This window comes from Meles meles, chromosome 12, assembly GCF_922984935.1.
Source record: "Meles meles chromosome 12, mMelMel3.1 paternal haplotype, whole genome shotgun sequence".
NCBI classification, from domain to species: Eukaryota; Metazoa; Chordata; class Mammalia; order Carnivora; family Mustelidae; genus Meles; species Meles meles.
In genome coordinates, this window is record NC_060077.1 from 82,060,101 (window position 1) to 82,087,547 (window position 27,447).

General features: G+C 37.2%; 2 protein-coding genes across 14 annotated transcripts in view; one reads left to right on the forward strand and one right to left on the reverse strand.

Moving 5' to 3' along the window:
- PIGN (phosphatidylinositol glycan anchor biosynthesis class N) overlaps window positions 1-10,214 on the reverse strand; it is a 106,201-nt gene extending 95,987 nt beyond the window's left edge. For 4 of the 7 annotated variants that reach the window (XM_046025659.1, XM_046025664.1, XM_046025665.1 and 1 more), the window contains exons 1-3: window positions 10,069-10,214; window positions 9,772-9,850; window positions 7,944-8,094 (exon numbers count right to left, since the gene is read on the reverse strand). The gene's annotated coding sequence lies outside the window, so the exon portion shown is untranslated. The remainder of the gene's footprint in view (window positions 1-7,943; window positions 8,095-9,771; window positions 9,851-10,068) is intronic. The other 3 variants (XM_046025661.1, XM_046025662.1, XM_046025663.1) reach the window with 3 other exon arrangements.
- A 246-nt stretch (window positions 10,215-10,460) lies between these two features.
- The window catches only part of RELCH (RAB11 binding and LisH domain, coiled-coil and HEAT repeat containing), a 112,920-nt gene continuing 95,933 nt past the window's right edge, over window positions 10,461-27,447 (forward strand). For all 7 annotated transcript variants that reach the window (XR_006821021.1, XM_046024575.1, XM_046024572.1 and 4 more), the window contains exon 1: window positions 10,461-11,226. Coding sequence is in view for 6 of the 7 variants with exons in the window: in XM_046024575.1 (XP_045880531.1) it covers window positions 10,698-11,226 (529 nt within the window). In the remaining variant the exon portion in view is untranslated. The remainder of the gene's footprint in view (window positions 11,227-27,447) is intronic.

Sequence of the window (27,447 nt, forward strand, 5' to 3'; positions counted from 1 at the left end):
CTTTGTCCATCTTACTCGTGCATGTGTATAAAATCACATAATACTGTTTTGGAACCATGTGAAGATAAATTACATACACTGTGGCCCTTAACCCCTAAATATTTCCGTGCTTATTTCCTGAGAACAATGATATTCTCTTACACACAGACAGCAGTTGTCAACTTCAGTATGTTCAATGTCAGTATTTTATCTCATCTACCATCTGTACACAACTTTTTTGAAATGCCCCAATAATATTCTTTATAGCATTTTTACAGCTCTGAGGCAAAACTGGTCTATAATAGACTGTACAGACTTAAAAGTACAATAAACACAGTCAAGATAATGAACATACCCCTAACCCTCAAAACTCTCCTCATGCTTATGTAATTCACCCCTACATATTTTTAAAGTTTTTTGATATTATTGTAAATGCTATTTTGTATTTCAATTTCCCTTTGTTAGTTCTTAAATCAGCAATTTTTATACATTCACCTGGTATCCTGCAACACTGACAAACTGTTATATAGTAGGTTTTATGTAGATACCTTTTGATTTTCTACAGAGATAATTATTATCACCTATGAATGAAGGACTTCTTCCTTGTCATTATAAGTGTCTTTTATCTTTGTCTCATGCTTACTGTACTGTCTAGGACCTCTAGTACGATGTTGAACAGAAGTAGTAACAACAGAAATCCTTGCCTTCCAACTCTAGGGTGAAAGTTGTCAGTCTTCCAGGTTTAGGAAGTTTCCTTTATTAAGTTAAAGAAGTTTGCTTTCACTCCCATGTGGAGCTTAAAATCATGAATGGATGCTGGATGTTGTCACATGCTTTTTGTTGGATCTTTTGAGATGATCATGATCATTTGGTTTTTCTAGTTCAGTCTCTTAATGCGGTGGATTACACTGATTGAATTACAAATGTTAAACCAAGCTTGCATTCCCAGAATAAACCCTACTTGGTCATTAAGTGTCATCCTTTTATGGACTGTTAGATTTCATTTGCTAAAAATATAATCTAGCATTCTAAAGCAATGCTTATGAAAAGATATTAGACTCTAATTTTCTTTTCTTGTAATTCTTGTCTTTCTCTGGTCTTGGTATCAGACAATGACTTGGGAAGTGTTGCTACCTCTTTTATTTTTTGGAAGAGTTTGTGTAGAATTTGTATTATTTCTTCCTTTACTGTGTTACTGAATTCACTGGTGAAACTACTCGCTTGAACTTTTCTTTGTGGGAAGGTTTTTAACTCTAGATTCAATTTCTTCATGTATTTTAGGGATATTCAGATTTACTAATTGTTGAGTGAGCTTTGGTAGTTATACCTTTTAAGAAACTTCTTGATTTCAAGAAGTTTGATTGAGGGGATTGAGCCCCGCATCAGGCTCCTTGCTCAGCAGGGAGCCTGCTTCCCCCCCCCCCTCTCTGCCTGCCTCTCTGCTTACTTGTGATTTCTGTCAAATAAATAAATCTTTAAAAAAAAATCATGTTAGAAAGAATTACTTCATCAGGCAATAACTTAAGGATCTCCATCAGAACGCAATGAGATATTAATAATCTTAGAATCTCACACCTCTTTTCCACAGAAGAATTCCAATTAATACATGGAGAAGGAATGAGAAAAATATAAAATTACAACTAGACAAACACCACAGTAATACTTGTTACCAGCAAGATGCACTGATAAATGCTAAACTCAGTGGGTCAAAGTTTGAGCCAAACACGCAAATTATTTGCAGTCTCAAAGAAATCTCTCCCAAATATATATTAATTACGAAGGGTAAAACACTAACTTACAATGGAGAAACCCCTCAGACACCACCTTACCAAGTGGTCAAAGTTAACATAACCAGTAACAAGACACATTAACATCATGTAACCCTAATACGGTGCACTAAGAAAGGCACAGCATGGCACATTTTTGGTAAATGAATATGTGGTATTGCCAAAAATGCAAACCTTGATCTATTCATGGGAGTATATCAGACAGACTCAAATTGAGAAACAGGCTGCAAAATAATCGACCAGTACTCTTCAAAAGTATCATGGTCATGAAAGACGAGGAAAGACTGAGAAATAGTCACAGAATGAAGGTTGAAGAGACATAAGCAAACAATAAGGAAACCTGAACTGGATCCTGGGTCAGAAAATAGACAAGAGTGGAAAAACTGGTGAATGTCAACTAAGAAGTGTAGATTAGTTAATAGTTTTGTACACATGTTAATGTCCCGGTTTGGTAACTACATTGTGGTTACATAAGATGTTTACATTAGGTACAGTGTGGAGGGTGTACAATAACTCTCTGTACTATTTTTGAAACTTTTCTATGGATCTAAAAATAGAGTAGAAAAAATTAATTTGGAGCATTAATAGAAAAAAAATTAATTTGAAGTCTAAATCTGTACTCAAAAGATAACACTGACTAGAGTCATAGTTATAACCACCACAAATTTCATGGACAGCTCTAATTTCACGTAACCTGTGTCTTGTAAATAAAGGTTATTTACTAAACTTGTAGCCTTTAAGTGTTTACATCAGCATAAGCCATACTAAAGAGCTTAGTATTTAAAGACGGTGTTTGCAGTTCTCTTAGGCTCTGTTCACCTGCCATGGGAAGAGTAAATTCTGCCAGTTAAAACTGTCAAGAAGTAGCTGCGATCTGCACACAACAGAATATTATGTTAAACTATATATTTTTTAAAGATTTTATTTATTTATTGGACAGACAGAGATCACAAGTAGGCAGAGAGGCAGGCAGAGAGAGAGGAAGGGAAGCAGGCTCCCTGCCGAGCATAGAGCCCGATGTGGGGCTTGATCCCAGGACCCTGGGGTCATGACCTGAGCCGAAGGCAGAGGCTTTAACCCACTGAGCCACCCAGGCGCCCCTATCAGTTAAACTATTAAGCCAGGTTATTAGTTCATTTGTTTCCTTATTAGTTCACTAGTTCATTTGTTTCTTTATACTTAATATTTTGGGGTGTATTTTTTTTCATCATGATATATCTCACTTTCAAGTGAAAACTACATGTGACTTCACAAATGCCATAAAAGAACTAATTTTCAAACTCCCTCATGGCTAGTAAATCAACAGGAGTTGCTAATTATTTAGAGGATTCACACCCAGCTACACACTTGAGAAGAATTCACTTTTTTTTTTCTTCATATCTAACATCCTTTATCTGTTCCAGAATATCACAGTACAGTTACTTATCATGTCTCCTTAGGCATCTCTCGGCTGGGACAATTTCTCAGAGTTTGCCTGTTTTGATGACCTTGCGAGTTCTGAAGAGTACTAGTCAGGTATATTGTAGGAGACTTCTCTTACAGGAATTTGTCTGATATTTTTCTCATGATTAGAATGGGGTTATGGAAGAGAAGAAGAAGGAAAACCACGTGTGTCAGGTGTCATTTTTATCACATCTTACCAGGGGCGTATGCCATCAACAAGGCTTATCGACAGCTGATATTAAACTTGATCCTCTGGCCAAGGTAGTGTTTGTGAGGTTTTTCCACTATAAATTTAATGATTTCATATTGTACTCTTTGGAAGGAAGCTGCTATATGTACAACCAATACTTAAGGAGTAGGGAGTAATACTGAGTTATACTCTTATCTCTGAGAGCGTGAAGTACCTACATAGATTATTTGAATTCTTCTACAGGGAGGGTATACATTTTAAACTCAGTCAATAATGGGATTAAAAGCTCTCATTCTGGGATGCCTAGGTGGCTCAGTTAAATGTATGCCTTCGGCTCATGATCCCAGCTTCCTGGGATCAAATCAACGTCGGGCTCCTTGCTCTGCAGGGAACCTGCTTCTCCCTCTGCCTCTGCCTGCCACTCTAGCTGCCTGTACTCTCTCTCTCTGACAAATACATAAATAAAATCTTTAAAAAAAAGTTCTCATTCTACAAGATTAGATTAACATTATAATCACTAATATTGGCACTCATGCTTTCCCCATCCTACTTAGAAAATAATTATCAGTATACATGCAAGCCATTATTCCTTTTATGAGCCTGTTCTAGCCAGCACTATCAAAAATTTATATATTATTGTAAAGATTTAGACATATATTCTTTTATATAACTATACTACAATTTATTTGAAAATTATCTTGATAGACATTGTCCCCGATTGTCATTACTACAAAGAATGCTGCAATTTAGCCTATCTCTCATGGTAAACTTGGGAGATTTTCAGAATGACAAACAGAATGATGATCCATCACAAAATTAATTTGGTGGATTGCAATTAGCTTCTTTTAAAAAAATGAAATAGGGTAGGATAGAGAATACATCACAACAAAGTACTTCAGAAGGAGGATGGTAAATGATGGTTCTGAAAAAGTATTTTATTTTTTCTCTATGTGCGCACATGCATGCATGTGCATTGTATGAATACAGCATGTGATAGTGAAAAAAAGTATTTTGAACTATTTTACGTACAAATAAATTTGAAAATCATCTCTATTAAGCGGAATTGCTGGAGTAAACCTATATTCTCCACTTTACAAGATAGTAGCAAAGTGTCACCAGCGGTGTATGAGAATTCATGTTTTCTCTAAATCCCCATAATTGACTGCTACTATATTTACCTTACACCAACCTACACAGGATGCAATGGCATCCTGTTGTTTGAGTATCTATTTGCCTGATTACTACTCAGAGTGAACATCTTTTCATGTTTTTACTGGCCAACTGGGTTTCCTATCCTTTCAACTGCGTGTCCGTATCCTTTGATCACATAGAATTATGCTTGCGGGCCTTTTTTCTTGGACTTGGACATTATATTATATGCATGTGTATCTGTGTATCTCTCTATATATAGATATAGACATATAGATATTTATTTGCAACACACATGCACACAAAGCAAACACAAATCTGTTTATGGTGCTTTTTGTTAAACAGAAGTTTTATAACTTTAATACAGTATAATTTACCAAATTTATTCTTCCTGGAGTAAGTTTCTTTGTGTTTTCCATAAGAAAACTTCCCTTGTTTTAATGTCACATAAAAATAGTTTTAAATTAGAACTAAATTCTGAGTTTAAGATTTTTGCTTTTCAGCTGGCATTATCTAGAATTTATTTGTATGCGGTGTGAGACAGAGATCTAGTCTGAAGCTTTTACTCACCTGACGGAAGCACTAGTGTAGCTACCACTTTAGAATGTCTTAAGGTAAATCCTATATCAAATACAAATACAGGCAAAAAAAAAAAAACAACTTTAAATGCAATTCTTGTCTTTTGCTTTTTGTATCATAAAAGTTGGAAACAATCTCTAACAAGAGGAACAGATATAGTTTTTGTTCAGGGAAACATTATATAGTATAGAAAACAAGTCAAGCCACACCTATGCCAAAAATGTATCTTACAAATAAAGGATTAATAAAGAATGTTTTTAAAGGCATTGGCTGCCCTTTTCTCCCCAACACAGCCAAACTTTTCAAAAATAATATGATCTCTTTTTCCCTGATCCTCTAAAACTCAAACAATTTGAGCCTTTGTTTTCTACTACATCAGGGAAAAAACTTCCACTAATGTAATGTAGCCAATATTACAAAAACCGGTGGCTTTTTTTAGTCTCCTATCTTCCATTCAATTTGTCTTCCTTACCCATGACTTCTTTCTTAAACAGCCATCCTTACTAAGCTTTTGTGAACATTGCTCCAGTTCTTCTCCTACTTCTCTGTCCAATATTGAGGGGTCTCTATCTGGTCAATGAATTTTGGAATTACTCAAAATTTGGTCCTAGGGTTTCTTTTATTCTCACTCTTGTACTTTCTGTCTAGACTTTTTTTTTTTTTAAGACTTCATTTTTAAGTAATCTAGACACCCAATATGGGGGTCAAACTCACAACCATGAGAACAAGAGTTGCATGCTCCCCCAACTAAGCCAGCCAGGCACCCCACTGCCTAGGCTTTTTTGACCATACCCTTGGTGTCAGCTAGCACTTACATGTGAAAGCCTTAACAGATAGCTCCAAATCCATATATGTAATTCCAACCTTAACACATCCACCTGAGACACAAACTGAGTATGTTTAAAACCAAACTCATGATATTCCCCATGAACCTTGTTTAGGTAGTAAACCTCCTGACTCTCCAGTGCTTAGTCTCTGGAGATGGCACCACCTTCTACTCAGGTATACCAATCAGAAAACTTAGCAGTCATTCTTTATAACCCATTCTTCAGCTGCATAGTCACGTATCACTTTTTTATTCTGCTTTTTTCAGAATGCATATAGGAACACCTCATCCCTTGGGTAAAACCCTTCAGTGCCTCCCCCCCATCAAAATCAAAAGTAGAATCCTTAATACAACACAGAAGGTGTTACATGGACTGGTCTTTCCCTCCCTTTCCAGCCTTGTCCCATAGCCCTCCTCTTTGCTTTATGGCATCGCACCATATTGGTCCTTTTTATATCAGGAGTCCATGCTTCCTACTGTTATTAAGACCTATGCATAAATTGCACTTCCAACCCACCCTCTATCCTCTCTCACTCCATTGTCCCATGACACCTTTTTGCACTTTCAAGTATCACGTCCTCAGAAACTATGCAGTCCGAACCAAAAACCAAAACCTTTACTTCAAGTTTATAAATACATACTTCAGTTTTTACCATTTGGATTAATGACTGTCTCTATCACTTAACTGTAATTCCATGACAGCAAGACAGAGCTCCTCCAGCACTCATCACAGTCCTACGGGCTTAGTAAGGACTCAGACTGTGCTGCAGAAATTATTTAGGATTATCATTTCAAAGGCACATGTAATATGCACTACAGCCACTAGAGGCTGCCTTGTTTCTCTTTTTACTTCTCCAGAACAAACACTTCAACTGTGAAGATTCAGGATACTTAAAAAACAGAACAAAAATCAAACTTATATGCTTGAGTCATTTACTATACATAAAATTGAACTGATTCCAAAATATCATCCTTCTCATACTAATTATTTTATTATTGCCAAGCACATGTGTATTAAGCAATTTTATTAGCATTGCTCTTTAAAGAGAAACACATTTTATTCAGATTTACTGAAGAAAACTTTGTCATGGTTGAATTGTTTGGAAACCTCTCTAAACAAATGAATAACTACTAAAAATTTTAAAAGATACATATCCATGTACCAATAAAAGTTATTTAGCTTATACCTGTGGAATGTTTACAGGCATTGAAAAACAATTTAAAAATTACATATTTCTAAAATTTCACATTAACCAAATATTTGCATTTAAAATGTTATCTGTGGTTACTTTAAGACTGTTAAAACCATAAATTAGTTTTTAAGCCCTAAAATATCGAAGTGTTAGGGTGCCTGGGTGGCTCAGTGGGTTAAAGCTTCCGCCTTCAGCTCGGGTCATGATCCCAGGGTCCTGGGATTGAGCCCCACATCAGACTCTCCGCTCAGCGGGGAGCCTGCTTCTTCCTCCTCTCTCTCTCTCTGCCTTTCTCTCTGCCTACTTGTGATCTCTGTCTGTCAAATAAATAAAATCTTTAAAATATTTGAAGTGTTTAAAAGTATAAAAAACTCTTTAACGTTTTATTGCTAAAATACAAAGTTCAATGACTATCCTCATTATTCAAATTTTAGCTGCAAAGACCTACATTAATGTAAGTTTTGCTAAGGAGAAAATTTCCCAACCATATTGATAAATTATTATAAGTAGAGATTAGCAATTATTAACATTCTAGTATGTGCTACTTCTTTTTTTTTTTAAGATTTTATTTATTTATTTGACAGAGATCACAAGTAGGAAAAGAGAGAGAGAAGGAAGCAGCCTCCCTGCTGAGCAGAGAGCCCGATGCTTGAGCTCAATCTCAGGATCCAGATCATGACCTGAGCCTAAGGCAGCGGCTTAACCCACTGAACCACCTGCTGCCCAGTATGTTAAGAACTTAAGAACTTTTATTGACAAGTACACCTCTATGTACTGTGGAAAAGAAAAGTACTTACTGAGAAAACCTGGCCAGTTGATTTGTTATGGGCTGGGAAGGTCATACAAACAAGTCCATGATTATAGGATACAAAGTAGAATCAGGAAACTACAGATTTATACAGGAAGTCAATCATGGAAGCACTTCTTCGTGCAACTTCTTACAGTTCTCTGAGAAAACATATTTTAAATATATATTCAACTTACATTTTAGAAATCAGACCCTAAATTTAAGATACTCCCTTTGTACCCTACTGACTTAATTGCTTTTTCCAGGTTTAGTGGCTGAATAGTTGAAATTTTTCTTGTTTTATTTTTAAAAGCTTCTCAAATACTTTCAATATCTACTAATATTGCACTACCTGCAACTGACTATAATAACATTTATGGTGTACTAGGTACCAGGCACTATGACAAGCACATTTCTAATTCTGTGTATTTTCATTAATCCCCCTGACAGATAAATGTTAAAGGAGACTAAGAGAAGTTAAGCAACTTAAGGTGTTACAGCAAATAATTGGCAGAATTGGAATATGAACTCTAGGCACTTCTGCCAGAAAAGGACTATCTTCTTCAGGGACCCTAAGTGCAGGGGATTTCTAAAAATTCCAACACAGAGATGGAAATATTGTATATAAATAATACATTTCCAACCACACCCTTTCCATGCCATTCAGTATTCCCTCCCATTTCTCCATTCCAGAAATTGATTCCATTTTCAATCTCTCTGGCAAACTCAACTACCATAAGTATCAGCAATCCTTTTTGCTAACAAACAATAACAGGATATAGCATTGGCTCTCTTGATTCTGTTTTTCTAAGACTGGGGATTCTTTTTTCATGTTTTTCTTCCATATATATAGCACAGAAAAATATTTAGAATTCAAACATTAGGAGATAACGTTCTATAAAAAAAAATTTTGAATTCTTAGTACTAACAATGTCAAAAAGAAGTTTCCAGCAAAAACAAAAAAGGAAAAAAAAAAAGCCTCATTCAAATGAAAATTTTAGTTTCCTGAGCCTGGGTAAACTGAAATTAAAGCCTACACTTAACCACTGGCATACTTTCACATGTAAGCCAATAACCTGACCTATGGTCATATAAGAATGCTCTGTTTTTATTTTTCCACAGATCTAAAGGAGATACTTTACTACTTCAGTGTAACATGTAACTCACCCGATAACAAAATTACTGCTACCTATTTATTTTGGTGCTTACAGGGAGCTATACAGAAAGAAAGGAAAATTTAAAACCTTGCAAAAGCGGCAAGTTATGTGTGAAGAAAATAGATCGTAGGACTAGCATTCCAATACCGTTTGACTAGAAACCAACATCCCCCTTACCACCTTGCACTGTAATTAAGGAATGACCTAAAAGATAAAGGTGGAACTTCCAAAATTTAGTGTACTTACTCTACGTGCTAACATTTGATAAAGAAAATTAAAACTGTGCAAAGCATCCAAGCTTTAAAATAAATACGTTCCACAGTCAATGCCTTAATTCCAGCCTAAATGGCCAAGCCAGAAAGGCTGGAAGGCTAGTGGGAGAAGAATGGCTTTGCACATAAGAAAACTGATTTTAAAATTCCTTTGAATACTTATAATGGAGTTGACCTACCAGGTCGTTGAACGTCTCTAGGCTTAAGTCTGCATTACCTCTCTACTGATGGGGCTGCATTTAACAGGACCTTTCAAGGGTCCCTGTTGTGCAAACCGTGTTTTAAATGCTAAGTGCTCATTCAGGGTATCTATCCACAAATCCAGCGAAATCCAAAACTCTAGAGTTCGGTCGGGTTACTTCCTCCACCTCCCACAGCCCAGCACGCCCCGCCCTTTCGCAGCACTAACTCGGAGGCTAGAAGGCGGTCTTCCAGAAGTTCCAGCAGCCGGTGCCGTCGCCAGGCCTCCAGAGCGATCAGGCACTTGACTGGGAAGGGAAGAGAAAGAAAGTCAAATTCTAAGTGCCCTGGCCACCTGCTGCACGTGCGAAGTGCCCTGGACACCTGCTACACGTGCGAAGACAGTACCACCCACTGGCAGCAAACAACAAGAAAAAGTGAAGAGTGTCAGGGAAGCAGCGCGCCCGCGGGCGTGAGGCCAGTTTTGGTACCACCGCACCTCTGCGCTCTGGTCCCCGGGCTTTACCTGGGGCTTTTCCGAGTCAGGCGTTATCTCGAGAAGGAGGCCTCCTTGGCGCAAAGGCAGAATCCAGCTCTCCCGCAGAGTTCCCCTTTGACCCTTGAAAGGAGAGGGGAGAGAACGTTCCTAAGCCACCGTCATAACTGCCTCTCAACTACGGAACGCCCCCCGAAACCTACCTGCTAGGAGCCTGCTCTCGCGATAATTCTAGAGCCAGCCCTCGGTAACTCCAGCCCCTCTCTCCACCTCCGGCCAATCAAACAGGACTGGAGGCGGGGTTTTGCCTTTGAGCGGGGAGCGGGGCTTTCAATCTTCGCACTCTGGTGTTGAGAACGGGCGGGGCTGGGGCAGGGCTTGGGCGGGGGGGGGGCAGGACTCGCACCCTTTCTCGCGATACTGAGACCAGGAAGACGCCTGCTGAGCCCCGCTGCTGGTGCAGCAGTGGCTGAGGTAGCGGGTGCTGCTGCATCCGGACATTCTGCCTCCGAGCCTACTCCTGGTCTCCGGGTGGGGAGGTGGGACGTGGCCAGGCCAGGATTGTGGAGGTGCGCAGTGCCCGCTGAGGCTTAGGGGGAATCCAGGCTGCGGCCTGTCAAAGCCAGTTAGGGAGGCGCCCACAGTCCTGACAGGATAAGATGGCGGCAATGGCGCCTGGAGGTAGTGGCAGTGGTGGCGGCGGTGTGAATCCATTCCTCAGCGATTCGGACGAGGACGACGACGAGGTAGCGGCGACCGAGGAGCGGCGGGCAGGACTTCGGCTGGGTTCCGGGAGCGGCCTAGATCCTGGCTCTGCGGACTCGCTATCGCCCCAAGATCCCGTGGCCTTAGGGAGCAGTGCGCGGCCAGGGCTCCCTGGGGAGGTGTCGGCGGCTGCGGTGGCTTTGGGGAGCTGCGGGGAGACCCCTGCCCGATTGTCAATTGATGCGATCGCGGCTCAGCTGTTGCGCGATCAATACTTGCTGACCGCCCTGGAGCTGCACACCGAGCTATTAGAGAGCGGCCGCGAACTGCCTCGGCTGCGCGACTACTTCTCCAATCCAGGCAACTTCGAAAGGCAGAGTGGGACCCCGCCGGGGATGGGGGCGCCGGGGATCCCTGGAGCAGCCGGCGTTGGAGGCGGAGGAGGTCGGGAACCGAGTACGACGTCTGGCGGGGGACAGCTCAGTAAGTGAACACAGCCTGTCACTCCCGCAGGGTGGTCGGGATTGTCCGGGAGGAGGTATTTCTGGGCAGGTAGTGAGTCTTAGGAACATTTTAGAGAGAGTCGGTGGGGCGTGGGAGTCTTTTGCGGTGGGAGCAAAAGGATCTGGCACCGATTGTTCTCTGTGCCGCCAACCTTGGCTGGACTTCGACTTGCTCCTGGTTCCTCTTGGCTTCGGTATCGAAAAAATACCAGTTTCCAGTTCGCTGGCTGTTACGGGACTGCAGAAGTCTCCCTTGCAAACTAGCTTATCGCTTTAATCATTTTTCTTTTTCCTCCAGTCTCCTAAATCACCTCTACCAGGAAATAGTGTTTCTTAAATTGCTTGCAGTAATTCCTTGACTCAAAGTCAAGAAGGGGGGAAAGAACAGGGAATGTTCTTTACGCACAGTCAGATCCCCCAAAGACCCTTTACTTTGGAATGACTTTCTCACTCAAAAACTGGGTTTTCTGCTGCCCAAAATGTGTTGTGTTTAAGTAAAGTCTTTTTAATTCCATTTCGATGCCTTAACTACAAGAAGTTTCCAAAATGACAGAAAATACAAGGAGTAGGGTGGACAGGTTCTGCCTGTAGTCTATCTTGTGGTCCCACTACCTCGCAGTCTTTTTTTCTCTGCGTAAGTTAGGAATTTCCTTTTTTACCGCGTTATAATCATTCTTAGCAGTACAGAGTAATTGTTTACCCCATCCATCGTATATTTATAAGCGTTTCTTTGGGCTTGAAAACGTACTATTAGGGATGTATTCTGGATTCCCAGATTCAGTTTTGAGAGGCATCTTGGATTTTCCCTTACTAATGGTATGAGAAGTTTTAATGTTATCAGATGAGGCCAACTGGAATTTACTAACAAATGTTAAATGTACATTTTTTAAATTGTAGTCTAACTGATTATTTTGTCTTTGTACTTTTGAATGGTGTCAGAGACTTCTATTGCCAAATCTAGATGTAATGCAAGTGCAAAGAGTACATTTCTGTCCTGGTAAATCCTAGGCAGATTTCCCTCTTTGATAGGGAATTTTCTCAGTAGGTGTAAGTTCCTTACTCAGTATGCAGGATAATCATTTCAGGAAGAGATTTTTCTCCTTGCTGGATAGCCTAAATGTCTGTCACCTTTGTAGATGCTTCCCACACTCCCCATGTTTAGTTAGTTGCATCTGTCTGTCTTTCTCTCTTTTTCCCTTAGTTGCTTGTTTCATTGTGCTTTCATATGTAAACTATAGTCTTCAATTATTTTGTATTTGATTTGTTGACAGTATCATTTTTCTTCATTAAATAGTCACTTCTTGAGGGATATCCTCGTATTCCTCACACTTTGTACGGTCCCTGGCGTATTGTTGAACATAACTTAATTGCATCTGCTATGGTTTTCTACCATGTTAATAAAATGAAATAGGTTATTCCTTGCTTCATGACTTCATTCTATTTGAAAGAATTTCTGTGCCTCCTTATTACAGTTTGATATTGCTGTTCATACTGAAGATTTCTCATTAAAACTTTTTGTATATAGAAATCGTTATGGAGCACCTAGGTGGGTCAGTTGACTGGGGATCAGATTCTTGGTTTAGGCTAGGGTGGTGATTGCTGGTGGTGAAGTCCATGCTGCATAGGGTTCCCTGCTCAGCGGGGAGTCTGCTTGGGATTCTCTCTCACTCTGCCCTCTCCCCTATATGTGTGTGTGTTCCCTCTCTCTCTCTTTCTCTCTGAAATAAATACATCTTAAAAAAAAAGAGAGAGAGAGATACTTACATTTATAATTTAGATTTTATCGCTTCTTGTCCTTTTGGCTAAGATCAAGTGTATAATTTAGACTCTAAGTAGCATTTTCAAATTAACAAAAAGGAAATGAGCAAAAGAGAAAAAAATAAGTTATCTGTAATCTTGCCAATGATATATGCCTAACCTGTCTTTTTCATGCATATATTTTAAAAAGTAAACATTGGACTAAACTGTGTCATATAGCTTTATATTGACAGGCACTATAATTTTTATCAACTTTGATGTAAGATTGCATACATAAAATGTACCTGTTTCAAGATACAGTTTGATGAGTTTTGAAAAACTTTATAATGTTTTGCAGATATTTTTCCCAGTATGGTTTGCTGTGTGGTTTTCTACATTTTTGTTTGTTTTCTACATTTTTTCAAGTTCACTTAACCAGTTTTTTTCTTTAATGATTCATGTTCTTTGTGTCCTACATAAAAAATATTTGCCAATCCCAGATTGCAGAATTTTTCTTCTAGAAGTCTTAGGGTTTTAGCTTTTAATTTAGTTTTGTGATGGCAAGACTGTATTTTAATTAAAGTTATAAAAAGAAGAAATATTTCTTAAATACTCTTTCTATAAATGTGCACACAGTTATAGCACAAACTTTAGTACAGCTTAAATACAAATGCATTGTATATTTCAAAATATCAGTGCCTGTAAGTGTCTTAATCCAGTTAGAAAATAGATAAATATTAATATAAGTCTGTATGTAAGTCTGTGCTTAGTACCATGTTTTAAAGATTTTTGACTAAGCTCCTGATTGCACAAATTATATTTTAGGAATTCAGAGGATGTTTCTCTAGGATTGAGCTACTGCCTTCTTTTATATTCAAGTGTAGCATGTTGATTGCTACTAATTGGATTATGATTTTATAATACTCAATAAGAGCACCATAGTTCACTATAAACAGTGTTAAGATTGAGAGTATGGATTATTTGAAACATTAAATTACTTTTATTTCTTTTTGTATATATTTTGATTGATATGTGTTTGATCTGAAACTTCATAATACTTCAAAAAATAATAAATATGTAACCAAAAGTAGTTTCTTTCTTTCACTGATGTCTAAAAACAATTTAATTTTTCAAGATTTACTGAATCATTAAAAAAAAAAGGAAAAAAAGACTTACTGAATTATTTACTAAAAGTCTGTTGACCTAGGTAAATAGTATGGTTGTGCTTTTAAAATACTTCAAGAAGTCTTCATACTGTATTTAACCTTTTTTCCTTGGGTGGAAGAGTAATCCATACTTATAAAACATTCAAATGGTAAAAGAATTATAGCTTTATAAGTTTGGTATTTTCAGTAGAAGAAATTTTTTTTAAAGATTTTATTTACTTATTTATTTATTTAGAAGGAGCACATGGGAGTGTGAGTGGGGTGGAGGAAGGGAGGCAGAGGGAGAGAGAGAGAGAGACTTTAAAGCAGACTCGAGGAGTTGAGCGTGGAGCCCAAATGTGGGGCTTGAGATCAAGACAAGCCGAAATCAGGAGTTGGTCAGTCAGCAGACTGAGCCACCCAGGTGCCCCATAGATTTGTATTAACTAAAAAATTTACTTATAGCAAATGATCTAAGGAAGTTTCAGTGTTCGTTAAATTATGGCATCTTTGTGAGATTTCTACTAGATCTATTTGGTGAACTAATTATATCTTCATACACACACATTATATATATGTATTTCTTTTTTCCTCTGTATTTTTGCCAAATGGGCCGGAATAAATTTCCATTTAGTAATTATTTTGCTTTTCAGTTAGATTACAAGATAAAAATTGAGGCAATGTCATTGATTAACACTGAACAGATTGTGCTGTCTTTGTCCGAGTAATGCTGGCTCCTCTTGAAGTCTTAGAGAACTAATTAAAATTGGACTGTAATTTCATAGATGAACCCAACTTTTTTTTTATAGTACAGACAGTAGGTGATCAAATGGGAAAAACAAGTAACTTAATACCTTTCAGTGATGGATTTCTTTTAATCTGTATTTACCGTGTCTTCAAGTTTTTATAAGGTAGCTTGTCAGGAGGCAGGCATTTATGAATGAATGTGATAATTTACAGCCTTCTCGAGTCATTTTCCTTCCTTTTAAAATTTTCTGTTTCATGATCCTATCTGTCTTTTCTCAGAACTCACAAAGTTTACACATCTCATTGTGCTCAGTGTTCTTTTTTCAGTATCACCAATGCTAAACTTGTCAAGATTTACCATCTTCCAGCGTTCCCATCTCTTCCACTTTACAAAGTAGTTCTGCCCTTGTTGGGTTGAATTTGAGTTTAGTGCTTCCTCTGGCTTCTGAGAAAGAAAACATCAATAAAATATCTCTGATATTTTTGGGTTCACTGCCTTTAGCTGAATGAGACTTTCTACTATTTTCTGGATCCTGTACATTCCCAAATTTATCTGTTGCATAACTTACCATTTTTCTTGCCTATATCTGTCTAGTACTTTCAACATTATTATTAATTCTGATAAAAATTTAATCAGATATTGTCACTGGCTAGCATAGTGACTTGAATATAGTTGGTATTCAGTATTTTATGTTGAGCAGTATATTAAATTATGTAATCAGGATTGTAGGAATCCAAGTGATATTTAGTGCAAATCCTTGAGCTTATGTTCTTGGAGAAGAGACAAGACCAACACATGACAGAACTGTAGAATAGTCGTCTGTCATACAGATAGTAGTGTAAGCATTCAGATATAGAAGAATTACTGTTGATTGTGGTAATGAAATGGCCCTTGTGGAGAAAGTGAAATTTTGAATAGTTACTTTATTATTTGGCCCTATTTAAACACTTTATCTTGTGTGAGGAAAAGGAAAAGGAAGTGAGGGTAAAGAAAAGATAATATTTATTTTATATTTTGCCTTATTTAAAACATCTGGGAATGGTTTCTCATTATCTGGCTCTCTGCTAAATAAAGTGATCCCATGTGGGTACTTGGAAAAATGCAGTGTGATGTTTCAAACCATTGTGGTATTTTGGCTGAGAGGAACCAAGATAAGACTATTAATCAAGGAAAACAGACCTTATTTCTGTCAAAAATTAAAATTATACTATTTGTCAGAAGGAAAGTTAGTGATCTTCAGAATATATGCTTGTTTGTTTTTTAAAAAACTTCATTGGGAAAAAACTCAATCGTGTAATTTTCATTTTATTTGGTATTTTTAGGTTAAAATGAAGTTTGGCTAATTTAGTTAATTTTTTTATGGTTTTTAACTATGCCTCTCTCACCCATGATTTTATGATGAAAAACATTTGTCTTGGTCTAAAAATGTAGTTTTATGTTTAAATTACAAATATCATTTGAGGGGTGCCTAGGTGGCACAGTCAATTAAGTGTGGGGCTCTTAATTTCTGCTCAGGTCGTGATCCCAGTGTTCTGATCTCAGGGTCCTGAGATGGAGCACTGCATGGGACTCCCTGCTGAGCATGGAGTCTGCTGAAGTTTCTCCTTCTCCCTCTGCCCCTCCCTGCCTTGGCTTTCTCTCTCTTTATGAAATACATAAATCTATAATTAAAAAAAACACAAATATCAGTTGAGAAAAGTCTTATATGTTAACAGCCTATTGTTTTTACTGGCTTTGACCTATAAGTACTATGAGATTTGAGGATAAATTATGGTTTGTAAATTATTTATACTAGAAATATATTTATTAATATTTAAGTAAATAGTGTTTTGCTATTTGTCCATATTTTGAACACAGTGCCCCCTTTGATTTTGGGGGGTTTGCTTTAGTTTTATTTTATTTTGAATGATAAGTTATTTCTTCATTTTTGTCTGGAATTTGTCTACCTTTTTTGTTACCTTATATTGAATATCATGTATTAAATTTGCAAAAATTAACAGTAAAAAATCATTTTTTGCTTGCAAGTTATATGTCTTACAAATATAAGGATTAATAAACAAAACTTTTATTTATTTATTCATTTGAGAGCAGATAGGTGCATGCAAGCAGCAGGAAAGGGGCAGAGGGAGAGGAAGAGAGAGAGAATCTTAAACAGGCTCCATACCCAACATGGAGCCCCAGGGGGTCTCAGTCTTATGACCCTAAGATCATGGCCTGAGTCAAAATCAAGAGCCTGACACTTAACCTACTGAGCCATCCAGGAACCCCGATGCCAATAGTTTTTTATTGCATTGTATGGGTGGCCTATAAATATTCTCTATATGTGTGTGGAAGTGGAATTAGAAAAGGACCTAGCAACAGCCTTAAAGTTTGTAATTTTTCTAGTCAGTAGTAGTTTTTTATTAAAGACATTCCTTACAATCATGGTAAGAATAGAAACTTTTTTTTCTTTTTTCCATCAGAGGGAGATGTGTAAGGAGAGTTAATCCAGGAATGTAAGGTGGAATGATGAGTTATGAATGTATCACCAAAATTTCTAGTCCATTTTATCATTGTTCTTAATGATGAATATTTGCATTTTGTGCCCTTTAATAAGTCATAATAGTAAGAATACTGATTTTTGTCTCCTAAACCTTTGAATAAGATGTCCATATCGGAAAGGTAGCCTGTATCGATAGGTAATTTTTGAATCTGTGGTCTCACTGGACTCTTCCTAACAAATTTTTTACAAGCAATATTGTCTTCTGAGTGTAGTTTTGATAAAAATAGACGTGTGATACAAAGTTTGGAAGGTAAAATGTGTACTTATGCACTGTTGGGGTCACACACTTGAGAATAATTTGGTGATGCCAATCACATTTTAAAAATACTCTTTAATCTCTACTTCCATTTCTGTAATGTTTTATAGACATATATGCTCATTTGCATTAAAATAATTGAACCAAGATTTTTAAAATATCATTTATAAGTAAAGGTATTAAAGATTGAAAACAACCTAAGGCACCTGGATGGCTCAGTCGGTTAAGCATTCCACTCTTTTTTTTTTTTTTTTTTAAGATTTTATTTATTTATTTGACAGACAGAGATCACAAGTAGGCAGAGAGGCGGGCAGAGAGAGAGAGGAGGAAGCAGGCTCCCCGCTGAGCAGAGAGCCCAATGCAGGGCTGGATCCCAGGACCCTGGGATCATGACCTGAGCTCCATGTTGGACTTCTTCCTCAGCGGGGTGTCTGCTGGTTTCCCTCTCCCTCTACCCTTCCCCTGCTCACTTGCATTCTTTCTCTCCCTTTTAAATAAATAAATGAATAAATCTTTAAAAAAAAAAATTGAAAACAACCTAAATATGCAACAGTAAAGGATTGGTTAATTAAAACAGGATAGTCTATATGTGCTGATGTGGAATGATCACCAAGATATATTATAAATTGAATAATTTAGGATGCAGCCAGTATGTATATGTTTCCGTTTATGTACAAAAAGGGAGAAATTTCCATATGCCTAGCGTAATTTAAAAGATACATACAGAAGAGTCTAAACAATGATTGATGCCACAGAGGAGGATTGCTGATTGGGAGGTAGGCACAGGGACTTACCTTTCTTTTATGCCATTTTCTGTTTTACCACAAATCATGTCTTTTGTGGCAGGACTCAGATTCCGGCCCAGATCACTAACTTCAAAGTCTGCATTCTTTCCATTACACCACAGCTACTGTTTTATGTCACCTTTAAAATAGCTCATCAAGAATTCTTAGGTCATGTTAGTGTATGATCTGCCATTCTCCTTAATGCAGAAGGCAGGTCAGGTAGGCTGAAACTAACCATTTAAAGAACAGTCAAAGTGACAAACTGTAGCACCACACTCAGACAGAGGTGAATAGTCTGCCTAAAGCTTCACTTAATTCATCAAGATGTCCGTGTTACACTTAACTTAATCTAACTCAGGACATGCATGTCTTACATGTGATGGTAGCATATCTGGGCCATAGACCGGAATCAACTGAGCCTCAGATTAGAGCCAAATGTAGTCACTAATTGTTCTTCTGAATGAAATAATCTTACAAATCTGAATTTGTTTGTATTCTCCTTTTCAGTCTTGAAGTTTTGCTGCATGGTTACATCCGAGTTTCTGGTGTAGTCATGGAGCATGACTAACTAAAGCCTCAAGGACGAGACCACAGTTGCAATCATGGGTGTAGCTGTCCAGATTTTCCCACCCAGTATTTCAAAAATTCCCAGCAATCAGAGATGATGTTCATTTGTTTTGGCAACCAGTTGGTCCTGTTGTAGGTAGATAAGATTGCTCACTCAAAGTTGTGTCATCATATTTTCTATGTTATTTCTGACCCCCTGTCAGTTCTTTGTGTGCTGCCTTAATTAAGGCCTTCAGCTCACATCTGGACCATCAGTTTTAACCTTATAACTGGTTCATGTGCTTTTAATCTCTTCTTCCATTCTTGTTCTTATTTGATTTTAAAAGCTATTTATTCATGTCATTCCAGCCAAAACCTTTTAAAATTGCTTCCTCCTGTCTAAAGCAACTTTTTCCAACTCTTATTAGCAAAATCATATATTACATACAGAAAAAAAGAATTTATAAACCTGTTTAGAAATTTTAATTTTTGCCAGTTTTTGCATAGTATGATAAAAGTGACTATAAAATATTTTATTATGGATATGTATAATAAAGTTCTTTCTAAAATGTTGTTTCTTCTTGCCTTTTCAGCCATGTTGTCCATACACAAAATTTTTAGTATACTTACATTGTTTACTCAATGTCCCTTAAACATGTTTTATATTTTTGTGACTTAGTATCTTTTTCCTTCTCTAAGAATGCTTATTCCCTGTTGTCCTCTTTTTTCCCCCCAGATTTTGTTTATCCTTAAAGGAAGGTCCAGTTTATGTTCCTTCCTCTCCCTGAAGCTTCTCCAGCCCTCAGTGAGCTCCGAATCCTCTAACTTGTGGCATTTTTTTTTTAATCTGTTCCACTTATGGAAATTAAGTATATAGAGACTTGTGAATTTACATGTCTTTCTAATGACCTTTTTTTCCCCTAATGCACAGTGCCTAACATTGTACCTGCGAAAAAGCTTTGAATAAATGTTAAAGCTGTGTTAAAGAAATGATCTGTAGGTAGGTGGTCATTTCCTGTAAATATATGAGTTTAGAATATTCCTTGTGAAAATTAGCCTTTTCCTCTATAGCCTATTCCTCAGCTCTGTCTGAGCAAAGCTGAGTCAAGTCTGATCTTTCTGAAGCCATTCACAGTATCAAGCCCCACTTACCTGGAATCTAGGAGATCTGAACCTACATGCTCTTAGGTATTATTGAAGAAACTTAATGGTTTAGAGCTGAGACCTCCAAATCAGAGAGCTCAACTTTACATTTCTACTCTGCTACTTTCTAATTGCAGCACTCTGCATACTCTGTTTCTTCTCCTGTAGAAAGCAGATGGCGGGGCACCTGGGGGGCTCCGTCAGTTGAGCGTAGGACTCTTGATTTCTGCTCCAGTCATGATCTCAGGGTCCTGGGATCAAGCCCTGAGTTGGACTCTGTGCTCAGCAGGGAGTCTGCTTGAGGATTCCCAGCCGCACAACCCCCCTACCCGCCTTGCTGCCCCCGTGCCCACGTGTATGTGTTCATGCTCTCTCTCAAATAATCTTTAAAAAGGCAGATAGCAATGACTCCTCTCCTCTTGCAGGGGGTTGTTATGAGGTTAAGTAAAGTTATCCATGGAAAGTGTCTGGCACAGAATAAGTATTCCAGACATGTTAAAAATATAATTATTGATAATGGTTTTTAATAATCCTTCTCTTTGCCTGATAGTTCTTATGGTAAAATCATCCCATGCTGTAGAAATTTTAGCTTAAGTAAATAGTTTGTTATAAAATTTCAGCATTTAAATCTATTCCTAATTTTCAGTCTTTTGGAAGTCTAGTTCATTGTGGAATCTTCTGACAAAGAGGAGAGGACAGCAGACTGCAAGCTGAGAGACTGGATTTCTACTCCTGGCTTACTCTCAGATTAAAAACCTTTAACATACAATGGTCTAATTGTATCATTGTTATCTGTGTACATGACTTAATTCCAGTGATTTATAAGCTTATTTAAGGCAAGGACCAAATCTTACTAGATTTTATATTTCCCACTAAGGGTTAGTAAATACTGAATGAATACATAACTCTGTATTCTTATCTGTAAAAATGAGGGGATTGGACTATCTCCGTGATTCCTTCTTGCTCTCAAATATTTTCAATATGGGAGTCAGTGAAGTGAGGCCCAGCACTGGAGGAGAATTGAGCATCAGAAATTATAAATGTAAGTTTTGCCTTTGACAGATCTCTAAGGTCCATAATTAATTTAGGCAGATAGCATATTAAAATGTTTTTACATGGTCTCAGGTTTAAAGATAATCACTTTTAAGGGAAATTTATTATCTTTCTTTTATTGAATTTCTATGATATACATTTCTTTGTTATGTATTATGATATAGATTTATTTAGGCATGGTTCAGTAAATCACCTTTACTGACAGAATTGAAATAAAAAGCTAATTGTTTGATAATACTTTACTCCCTATCCTTTCATTAGCAATTGGGTGCTTTCATTACTTTTTACTTATTAAATGCTCATATTAAAAAAAGTATTACATGTCTTTGAGGGTAGAATGCCAAAATACAAAGAAGAGTATGTAGTGAAAATTTTAATTCTATTCATCTGAGTCAATTACTATTAATAACTTATTCTGTGTGTTTACAGAAATATTTAATAAGCGTACACAACACACCTACATGGACTTTTATATCACATCCTTTAAAATTATCCTTTAATACCTTACTGTACCTTCCTGTCAGTAACCTGGTACACAGTAGTTGATGAATAAATGTTTAATTGAATTAACCAGTACTCTTTACCAATCAGCAGCTCTTCAATTACATTTAGATTTTAAAGTACTATATAATTTCCATAAAAAATACTTTTTCGAGGGGTGCCTGGGTGGCTCAGTGGGTTAAGCCTCTGCTTTCGGCAGGGGTCATGATCTCAGGGTCCTGGGATCGAGCCCCACATCAGGCTCTCTGCTCAGCAGGGAGCCTGCTTCCCTCTCTCTCTGCCTGCCTCTCTGCCTACTTGTGATCTGTCTCTCTCTCTCTGTCAAATAAATAAAATCTTTAAAAAAAAAAATACTTTTTCGGGGCGCCTGGGTGGCTCAGTGGGTTAAAGCCTCTGCCTTCGGCTCAGGTCATGATTTCAGGGTCCTGGGATCAAGCCCCACATTGGGCTCTTTGCTCAGCAGGGGGCCTGCTTCCCCCCCCCCCCCGCCCCACAACCCCTTCCACTCTCTGCCTGCTTCTCTGCCTACTTGTGATCTCTCTCTGTCAAAGGAATAAACAAAATCTTTAAAAAAATACTTTTTTAAGGATCTGAAACTAATTTTTTGAACTGTTGTAAAAGTACATCTTGCATCAGTGCAAAATATTTAATGTAAATATAAGTGAGACTTTTGTATGTGATTTATAAAATTAATATGTACGCTTTAAAGTCACACTGTGTATAATGATTTAGTTCTCGGACCTAAGTTAAAACCTACATACAGGTTTTACCAGTTTGGCTGCTATGATGAAACTTCCAGGCCATTCAGTTTCTTAAGTTATAAAATGAATTATTAAGAAGTTACACAATCCTAGAATTTGAAGAAATGCTTTGTGGTATACTTTATATTAGAATATGGTAGATTCTTTCTAAATAAAAGGAGTAGTTTTCAAGCTCTCTCTTTTAGAGTACTTAGAAGGGCACTTAACCTGTAAAGAAAAAGAATTGTGGCTGGATTTACAGAAGCATATTTCTCTTAGGACTATAGGATTGATTACCTGTTACTAGTCTGAAAATCCAAAGTACATTGTATTTACAAAATCTGTTATAGTTTAGTTCAGTCAAAATTGAAATTACTGTCTTTATTAGTAGTTTTTTCTTTTTCTGACATGGTAGAATAAACTTTAATGAATTAGGAGATTTTTCCTTTTTTTTTTTTTAATTTTATTTATTTGACAGACAGGGATCACAAGTAGGCAGAGAGGCAGGCAGAGAGAGAGAGAGGAGGAAGCAGGTTCCCTGCTAAGCAGAGAGCCTGATGTGGGGCTCAAACCCAGGACCCGGGGTCACGACCTGAGCCGAAGGCAGAGGCTTTAACCCATTGAGCCACCCAGGTGCCCCAGGAGATTTTTACTTTTGTGACATCATAGTTATTATTTAGAAAGGTGTCAAATGTTCTTTTTTGGAAAATATGAAGCTGTTGGCTTGGACCAAAATATTTTCAATGGCCATAATAATACCAAGTTGAAAATTAAACTAGGTGTTTGTTTTCCCCAAGGACTCCCATTGTTAGATAACTTTGAAACTTTCAGAGAAATAATAACAGTATAATAGAGGAATAATGTATGGTGGTTAAACAGCTCTAATCTAGACCTGTATGTATGGATTAAACATATGAATAAGAGGAGAAAGAAAAAAACTAGAAAACTAACAGTAGATGAATACTTAACATAATAAAAAATATTTATCCGAAATCAACGATCAACATCATCCTTAACATTTCATGAAATCAGAAGTAAGACAGTGAGGACTGATGTCACAATACCAGAATATTGGTTGATAAAAGTTGTCCTGTTGGGTGTGCATGTTTTAATACACACGTTGGAGACATCAGAATGAGGAGCTAAGACATGCGACTAAGAATACAGGATGTAGTTCTTAAAAGTTGAGTTTCTGGTTAGGGCAGTAATGGCCAGATAAACTAATATATCAGGAAAATCTAGATGTTAGCTATACGGTCAAGGAATGTGAATTAAAAATTCACACACACACTTATTTTTCAAAGAGTGTTCAACTTCACCGTCAATCAGATGCATAATTAAGCAATATACAGTTTTATAGTGTGTTAAATTGGTGAGATTAAAAATAATACCAAGTATTGGAATTATAAACTGCTGGAACTTAGACTGTTGTAAACTGGAACTTAGATTGTTATATATACTTATTTTGGGAAGCCTTTTAAGCAATATGTATCGATAACCTTAATGATCTGGCAAATTCTTACCACGTAAGCCTCAATTTCAAACAGTGGAGAGAAAACATTTAAAAATTTTTTTTGTCATTTAAGGCAATAATAGTAGCTATTTCCAGTATTACAGCTTTAATTATTAAAATCTAGGAGTCAGTGGATTCTATCAATGTTTAACTTAACAAGTTTTATTTTTTCCCACATTTTGAAAATTTCAAACTTAAAAGTTGAGAGAATTTTAATACCCATATACCCACCACTAGATTACACAGTTCAGATTCTACTCTACTTGCTTTGGCTCATATCTAGCTATTTCTCCAACCCTCTATTCATCCAAAAATACATCGTATCTTTATGCATTTCAAATTAAGCTGCAGATAATCTTTTAAAATCTTTAGTATGCATGTCATTACTAAGAGCTCAATACTAAGAGCTCAAGAATCTTTTCTTTTGAGGTAAAATTTAAATACAACAAGATATGTAAGTTTTAAGTGTCCCATTTGATGAGTTTTGACAAAAGAATGCACCTGTGATAACCCAGACTCCTATTAATACATATCTCCCCCAAAAGTTCCATCATGCTCTTTCCCTGTTAGCCTCACACTCCAGGAACCATTATTAGGATTTTTTTCCTGCTATAAATTACTATTGTGTGGCCTAAAACACCACTTAAGTGAGCTTATACAGTGTGTACTCTTGTGTAAGGCTTCTTTCATTCAGCATTGAGATTCACTCATATTGTATATATCATGGTGTGTTTTTTTTTTTTAATTGCTGAGTAATGTTCCTGAGTTGAGCCCATTTTTAATGTGAACTTTATTTTTTAAGTAATCTCTCTACCCATTGTGGGGTCAAACTCAAGAACCCGAGATCAAAAAAAAAAAAGAACCCGAGATCAAAAGTTTGCATACTCTACCAACTGAGCGAGCCCCTTTAATATGAACTTTTGATACTTTGGTGGTTCCTATTGTTTTTGATATTTCTTGGCTTGTGCTTAAAAGAGATTTTGCTATAAAGAGGAATACTATATTACTTGTTTTTTTGCCATTTTTGCTTGTGCTGTCTTAAAATGTAATAGCAAATTATTAATCAGATACAATTAAATTGCAAGAAAATTAAATGCTTCCCTGAACAGAAACACAATGTTCTTTTTTTTAATTGAGAGAGAGAGCACAAGCGGGAGGAGAGGGAGAAACAGGCTCCCTGCAATTTCAGGGAGCAGGGCTCGATTTCAGGACCCTGGGATCGTGACTTGAGCTGAACAAAGGCAGACGCTCAACCCACTGAGTCACCCAGATGCCCCGAAACTCAGTGTTCTAAGAAGAGCGTTATATATAGAATTTCACTTAGTTTACCTTAACAGGAATTTAAAGATAAGGTAGATTGATAATGACATGGTTTCATCTGAAGTCAATCACTTCAGTTATTGATGTGTACTAATTGTTTAAAAGAAGATGGTGGGGGGCACCTGGCTGGCTCAATCAGAGGGTCATGAGTTCAAGTCCCAAGTTAGGTATAGAGATCACTTAAATAAATAAATAAACTTAGCAAAAAAAAGAAAAAAGGAAGACGGAGAGCCCTACTTGAGGTCCAAATCTGTGTTTCTGTAATTTGCATTCATTTGTCCTGATTCTGCTTTCTGAACAGAGATCATCTATTTCTTTAGATCAATATATAGTTAAGTACTTTATAAAGTAATATTTTTTTTTTAATATTTTATTTATTTGACAGAGAGAAATCACAACTAGGCAGAGAGGCAGGCAGAGAGAGAGGAGGAAGCAGGCTCCCTGCTGAGCAGAGAGCCCGTTGCGGGGCTCGATCCCAGGACCCTGGAATCATGACCTGAGCTGAAGGCAGAGGCTTTAATCCACTGAGCCACCCAGGTGCCCCATAAAGTAATATTTTAATAAAAAAAAAAAACTTGACCTAGCCTCTAATTTGTCGAGTTTTTTTGCATTAGCTAGTTAGGTCATCCATAATAAGTATCCACTTTGATTTCTTTGCCCAAGTGAGAATATAGAATAGAGCTTTCTGTTTAGGGACCCTTAAAAATCTAGTGTAAGCTAAAGATTCTCCCATCACCACAGTGCACTTAAAACATAGAACCTCTGAAACTCTATTCACCTTTTGTATCATTACAAATTCAGTAAATGAAGTCTTCAGGAATAATTTTGATTTCTCTCTTTTACTTAAACCCACATCCATTGTATTAGCAGGACATGTAGTTCTACATTAAAAGCATGACTTGAATCTGACTTCTACTCACACTTCTACTGCCACTATTCTAGTTTAAATCTTATTGTCTCTTACCCACATGACCATAATAGCCTCTTTTTTTATAATGGAAGTTTTTACTTTACATTCCAGTTAACATACAGTGTAATACTAGTTTCAGTATTACTGAAGTAATACTGAATTCATCAGTATTCATCACTTCCAAACAACTCCTGGTGCTCCTCAGGACAAGTACCCTCTTTAATCCCCGTCCCCTGTTTAACCACCCCCTCCCCCCAATCTCCCATCTAGTAACCTTCAGTTTGTTCTCTAGAGTTGAAAGTCTGTACTTGGCTTTGTCTCTCCCTCACTTTTTTTTTTTTTTTTTTTTTTTGCTTTTGCTCATTTTTTTGTTTTTTAAATTCCACATCTGAGTGAAATCATAGGGTATTTGTCTTTCTCAGACCGACTTATTTCACTTAGCATAATACTGTCTAACTTAATTGGTCTCTCTACAGATCACTTTCCTTATAGCGTATATAAGCATATGTAAGCCAAAATTGGTTAAATGATTAAAAATTGTGTGCTTTGTTGTTTCCCTTTGTACTTGAAATAGAATTCAAACCGTTCACCATGGTTTTCTGATTATTTACACTAGCCTCTGTTGTTACTGCCTCAGCTCTGCCTGAAACTCCTACCTGTTACCACCTCTTCAGAAAAGAGCTTTGTCTGAGTACACAGTATTATGCCCCAAACTACCTACTACTCAGGCCTTGTCCTTTTTTTTTTTCCTTCAGATTTTATTTATTTATTTGTGAGAGAGACAGAGAATACAGCAGGGGGAGGGACAGAGGGAGAATCAGACTCCACGCAGAGCAAGCCCAGGACCCTGAGATCATGACCTGAGCTGAAGGCAGATGCTTAAGTGAGTGAGGCACCCAGGTGCCCCTGGCTTTGTCCTATTTTATTTTCTTTATACCATTTTGATCATCTGAATTAATTTATTTTCTTTTTTTTAACTTACGTACTGTTCTCTTCCCCACTGTAGAATGTTTTCTAAGAACAGATATCTTACCGGTCTTGCCGACACAGAATGCCCTGCACTTAAGAGGGTGCTTGACAAATTGTAATAGGATATGAGGTATTTTCAAGTATTAAGTGCAGTTCAGTAAGTCTTGCCCTAAGTTGAATACTTGAGTTTCTATTTCTTTTGTTTCCTATATAGTAAAACAGCAATTTTTAAAATAATAATGACACCAACACTTGCAAAATTCTACAATGTCTTCTGAGTAAGAATGCTAGGC